Source organism: Phyllostomus hastatus, unplaced genomic scaffold, assembly GCF_019186645.2.
Source record: "Phyllostomus hastatus isolate PE091 unplaced genomic scaffold, TTU_PhHast_1.1 phas_contig_159, whole genome shotgun sequence".
In the NCBI taxonomy this organism is placed as follows: Eukaryota; Metazoa; Chordata; class Mammalia; order Chiroptera; family Phyllostomidae; genus Phyllostomus; species Phyllostomus hastatus.
The window spans coordinates 20,193,088-20,199,087 of record NW_025333640.1 but is presented as its reverse complement, the minus strand read 5'-3'; the positions used below and the strand labels follow the sequence as shown (position 1 = coordinate 20,199,087).

General features: G+C 34.7%; 1 protein-coding gene across 3 annotated transcripts in view; it reads right to left on the bottom strand.

Moving 5' to 3' along the window:
• Positions 1–710: 710 nt before the first annotated feature.
• KLHL2 (kelch like family member 2) overlaps positions 711–6,000 on the bottom strand; it is a 79,896-nt gene continuing 74,606 nt past the window's right edge. For all 3 annotated transcript variants that reach the window (XM_045831724.1, XM_045831725.1, XM_045831726.1), the window contains 2 exons: positions 3,237–3,380; positions 711–1,832 (listed from right to left, as the gene is read on the bottom strand). In XM_045831724.1, coding sequence (XP_045687680.1) covers positions 1,804–1,832; positions 3,237–3,380 — 173 coding nt within the window. In that variant the 3' untranslated portion in view covers positions 711–1,803. The remainder of the gene's footprint in view (positions 1,833–3,236; positions 3,381–6,000) is intronic.

Here is a 6,000-nt window from a genome sequence, read left to right as displayed (position 1 = left end):
AAGTCTGTGAACCAGGAAGCAGTCACTCTCACTAGTCACTCAATTTGCTGGGGCCTTGATCTTGAAATTTTCAGCCTCCAGAACTGAGAAGTTAAATTTTTGTTATTTTATATATATATAAAATATAGTTCTATTTAAATGTGAATACTCTACATTAAATAGGTAGAAATTGTATCATAATTTTTTCCTCTCCACTGTTCTGGCAAAAGCTCAAGCTAACCTGTTAAATTCCTCTCCTGAGGAAGAGCCACCATATGCCACCACCTCTGCCCTTCTCCTCGCCTCCTCTGCCTCACCCATCTGTGTCCAGCACCTCAGCTGTCCACCCCACTCCCCAGCTCCCATTTCCTCAACTCCTTTTACTGTGATTCAAAATAACAATTTATTTCTCAGTTGCTTTAGGGTAGTATTTTTTCATTGACTTACTTTTTGGTTCAATGCTCTCTGTATTAAATCTTTTATTTTGTGTACTGCCCATATTGGGGACAAAAGAATATAAAAACTAAATTTCACCAATACTTGGTTGGAGAACAATTTTCAGGGACTTCAGTTATTGATTTAATAGACTTGCCTTAGAGGTTACTTTGGCAACATATTAAAAGTACTGAATTGTGAAGTTAGAAAAGTGCAAATTTTACAAAAGAACAAAAAAACTAAACAGGCAACTTTCTTAATATCAAACTAAATAGATAAAAATCAAGGACAATGTAAAACAAATAATATACAAACTTTTATTCAAAGATAATTCCAGAAAGACATGTTTTGGTCATTTTTAAAGTGAGATTAATTGAAGATTTCAGAAAAATTGTATCTGATCAACACACAGGGCTACTCACAGAAAGTTCTCTCTTCTGTTAATAGCAGCTAAATTTATACACACAGAAAAAATTCTTAAGACCATGCAAATTCAGTTGAATTCCACACATTCATTATATTCATCAAAAACCTGCAGTAATGATCATGCCAAAGTGTTACTTTAAGGGAAAAAAGTAAAAATACACACCAAAACATGACCAAGATTAAACCAAAGGAAATAATAAATAAGCATAATTTACATTTTATTTAAAAAAGTTTGGCATCACACATATTCAAGTGTGTTACACCATGTTCATTCCTCAGACGTGGCATTTTAAAGTGTTAAGCATTGTTAAATATCAAAAAATACAACTCTGTTTTACAATGTAGTACTGGCATAATTCAAAGTACTGTGCCAATTATAAATAGTATAATCAAGTTTCAAACATCTTTTCAAACATATTTGAAGGAAAGCATATAGACACACAGTTATATGCACACCATTTATTATATTCATGTAATCAAAGATATTTTATAAAAGCAAACAGTTTTATCCCTCAACTAGTTTGTATACTTATACAGAATTTAATAACTGTTCAAAGACTTTCAGTTCCTGTGTATACAGATTTTCAGAAGGAAATAAAGATAAAATTTAATTTTACAACCACACACACCACTTTATCCTTCTTCACAAAACAACACGCAGTCATCCTAGGTTGACAACTAGTCTCTATGGAAACGACTGCGGTCTGCAGGCTGCAGAGTGAGTGCTGCAGTCCAGGGGTCTCATGAAAATCCAGTCGGCCGCTGCTTGTTGCAGAAAGAGCCTACACAGTGCTTCTACCAAAGATAATCTTCAGAATCGAAGGCCTATAAAGGCAGACGATCTTATCTTCTGCAGAGACTCAAAGTGCAGCGACAAGTGGAGAAGTGCTAGATTCACAGTCACTTCAGAAATACTTGAAGTCTGCTTCTCAGGTGTAAATATGCCGCAAGTGTCTTTCAGGCTCATAGTGGTTTATCAATAACTGTGACCCCTGAGCACAGAAATGAAGAAATAAGACAGAAGTTATAGGCAGCATTCTATATGTCTGAGAAGATACTGAATTTATTTTATTAGTCAATCAACAGGGACTGAACAAATCATAATGTTATCAAAAGTACTATCATTTTATATCATCTAAATGACAGTGAAAGCTGTTTAATTATAGACCAAAACATCAGACTATTTAATCCAGAATTAATCTTTTGCTCTTTGAAGTTAAAATTAAGGAAAAATAATTTTATTCAGGAAATACTAAAATCCACCTAATATTCAAAGGGGCAGAAAGTAACTTTTAGCCCTGGCTGGTGTAGCTCAGTGGATTGAGTGCAGGCTGGGAACCAAAGTGTCCCAGGTTCGATTCCCAGCCAGGGTACATTCCTGGGTTGTAGGCCAGAACCCCCCGCAACCGCACATTGATGTTTTTCTCTCTCCCTCTCTCTCCGTCTCTCTCCCTCCCTCTCCCTCCCTCTCTCCCTCCCTCTCTCCCTCTCTCTCTCTCTCCCCCTCCCTCCCTCCCTTCCCTCTCTAAAAATAAATAAATAAAATCTTAAAAAAAATAACTTTTAGGGGTGATAAATAACATTTTCATTATTTTGATTGTGGTGATGATTTTACAGATATATACATATGCCAAAATTAATAAAACTGTACACCTAAATATATGCTATTTATTCAGTATCAGTTGTATCTCAAGGAAACTGTTAAAAATTTTTCCCTGAATTTCAAGATGTTATTCTGGGATCCTACTGTCCATTGCTCTATTAGGTGTTGTTTTGGATGATACATAAACAATAGTGATGGTTAACTAATATAAACATTTTTCTCTACAACTGGAACAATATTAGAATATTACTAAAACATTCTAATATTTAAGGCACTACAAATATCATTAGAATAATTAATATGGAACATACAGTTTTAAAGATTTATCATTGCATTTATTAAAGAGAATTACAATTTCTCTTACTAAGAGGATGGACTGAAATGATATTTTATAATTTGACCACTGCTGTGCATAAGAAAACATACTACCCCCTCACTATCCGGGCTCTACACTATCACTCGGAGCCCTGCTGGGGGACGTTGTAAGGGTCAGATTCCTTGTACGTCTGACAGCTCAAGTTCCACTCCACCTACAACTATTAGCCATGTTAAATTGTATTATATGATCCTGCAATGGAAAGATTTGTGATTTCAAGTACAAGTGACTGTAGAAAGACAAATACTGCTGTTTTATTTCAGAAAATATATATACAATATTAAGAACAAGAAGTAAAATATACTTTGAGAAAAAAATTTCTTCTTACAACAGAAAAAGACTGTTAATGTAAAAATCATAATGATGTATTTTTTTGGTATTCTAACAGAAGACATAAGAAAACTAGACAAGTATTACCGGCATAACTTCTCCCTGTGCTCATACAAGATGATACGACTGTCCATTTATCAGTGGTTGGGTTATAATATTCTACCGACGCCAAGTTGCAGGAACCATCATCACCTCCAACTACATATAACAGACCGTTGACAGCACAAACTCCTTTAAAAAATTAGAGAAATAATTATTTTAAAAATCTGGATGAATATGAGTATCCCTACATGTTTGGTGAGGTGATCCAGAAACTCTTCCTTGAAGAAGGCAAGAAAAAGAAGATGGTGACCAAGGAAGAATTCTTATTCCTTTTATTCATGAGAGTCTATCCCACTTTGAACTCCTACTGGTGTCATTTATACAGTAGTTGCTTTATTTTTGCATTACTTTACTTAATTTTCACAATACCCTTACTTTATAGGTTAGAAACTACTTTAATTCTCATTTTATTTTTTTAAAAAATAGAAAAACTAAAGGTTAAATAAGTTTAGTAACTCTCCTAAAGTCAATTTCTTAGAGAAACCTAAGGAAATACTATATTTTAGAAGAAAATAAAAATGATTCTAAATTTTAATTACTATACTGACTAGTTAACTATTTTACCTCCTTCAAAAAAGGAGAACAATATTAATTATTTCATTATTATTACAGTAACTTATGGAATTTTTTTTGCAAAAATTCAAACCATCTAGAAGAGTATAAAGAAAAAAAGATCACCTCCAATCCTACACCACTTAGAATAATGACCACTGAAATTGTGATCTCTACTCTTGCTGTTTTCTATGCATATATATACTCAGAACTTCTTTTTTAACCCCAAAGTAGGTCATAATATACATGCTACTTTGTTACTCACCCATTCCCACCAAACAATATGCCTTGAACATCTCCCCAAGTTAATATTAACAATATAGTTAATTATCTACATAATTTTAAGTGGCTGCACAGTATTCCATATATGACAACACCATAATTTATAAATTGTCTTTGATATAAACATTTTTTATACTAATGAATATTAAGTTATTTTTAGGATTTCTTTGCTCTTATCAATGATGTTGCAATGAACAAGGATCCCTCTGCATACTTTTTTTATATACTTCTGCAATTATTTTCTTAATATAAATTTTTACAAAAAAATTGCTTAGTTAAAAGATAAATACCTTTATTTCCACATTTTTATAGAGCACATTTAATAATTCTAAACAAGATCAGAGCTATTGTGAACTGGTACTAGAGGGCATCAAAAAATCCAGAAGGATGCTGCTGCACTCTGTTCTCTGCAGTACCACAGATAGATTGGCTGGCATAATTAATAGATCCTTGCAGATTTCTAACATAAGGATGAGCCAACTCTATATACAGCATTTAAAAGTGCACTAGTGCCTTGGCTGGCGTAGCTCAGTGGATTGAGTGCGGGCTGTGAACCAAAGCATCACAGGTTCAATTCCTAGTCAGGGCACATGCCTGGGTTGCAGGCCACAGCCCCCAGCAACCACACATTGACATTTCTCTTTCTCCTTCCCTTCCCTCTCTAAAAAAATAAATAAAATCTTTAAAAGTGCACTAGCAACAGTACCTTCTGTGCAAGTGGAGTGGATCTTCCCTACTCAAACTCAATTGCGTAACTATTCCAGTCTCCCGACAAGATGCAAATTCATACCATTTTTAAAATATATATATATTTTTTAGAGATTTTATTCATTTATTTCTAGAGAGAGGGGAAGGGAGGGAGAAAGAGAGGAAGAGAAACATCAATGTGTGGCTGCCTCTCACACACCCCCAAAAGGGGACCTGGCCCACAACCCAGGGAAACGCCCTGACTGGGAGTTGAACCAGTGGCCCTGTAGCCTTTGGCTACAGACTAGCACTCAATCCACTGAGCTGTACCAGCCAGGGCCACACCATTTTAAAGTAGTTCAAATACTTGAACAGCAAGAGCAGGGCAATGATTGCTCTACATATACCATCTGGCCATCAGAAATGAGCTTATTTTGATTTGAAAATAAAACATGAGTAGAGAAAAAAATAAGATTATTCCAAATAATCTTCAGGAAAACAATAATGAAAGTTCAAATTGCAAATAAACCTCCTAATTCAGGGAAGGCACATATACTGTGACTTTTCTAACTTAGTATGTACTGGGGTCAAGCACGCATTCTATCTAGAGTCCAGATTTGTGGGTGTTACCATGTTTTTCCAGGCTATCAACAGCTGAGAGATTTTTAGGACCTTACCAAATACAAATGACTAAAAGAGGTACAAGCTGACACAGAACTAATTATAAATTCTGTTCTGTTGTTGATAGTCTTTGGAGACCCACGTATTTAGTTTCCCATAGTAATCACATTTAAATTAAAGAGAAATTAAGAGGAGCATCTTTTGGGGTGTGCATCCTGTAACATCACCCAGTGGTGCACATTGAGTTTGAGAATCATCAGGAACTTATTTTGGACTATGGAAACTGGTACGAAGATAACGGCATTTTAAAGACGAAAAGCATTTCCTGAAAGACTGTCTAGCCATCCTGCATCTTTTTTCCATTTCCATGTCCCTTCCACGGATCTTCTTTTCAAGTATTTAATTTCCTACTCTTAAAGACCTCAGTTTCCTTAAAATTATTTGTTGTTTTAGCTTTCCCATTTCCTAGGAATCCTGAATTATATTAGATAGATCAGGGTTAGCTTCTTTGGGCTTCCCCTCCAGATTTTAATCACTAACCTTTAAACACTAACCTTTTAATCTGGTATAAATATTTACTCAACTAGACTAAGTTTCCTAAGAACTG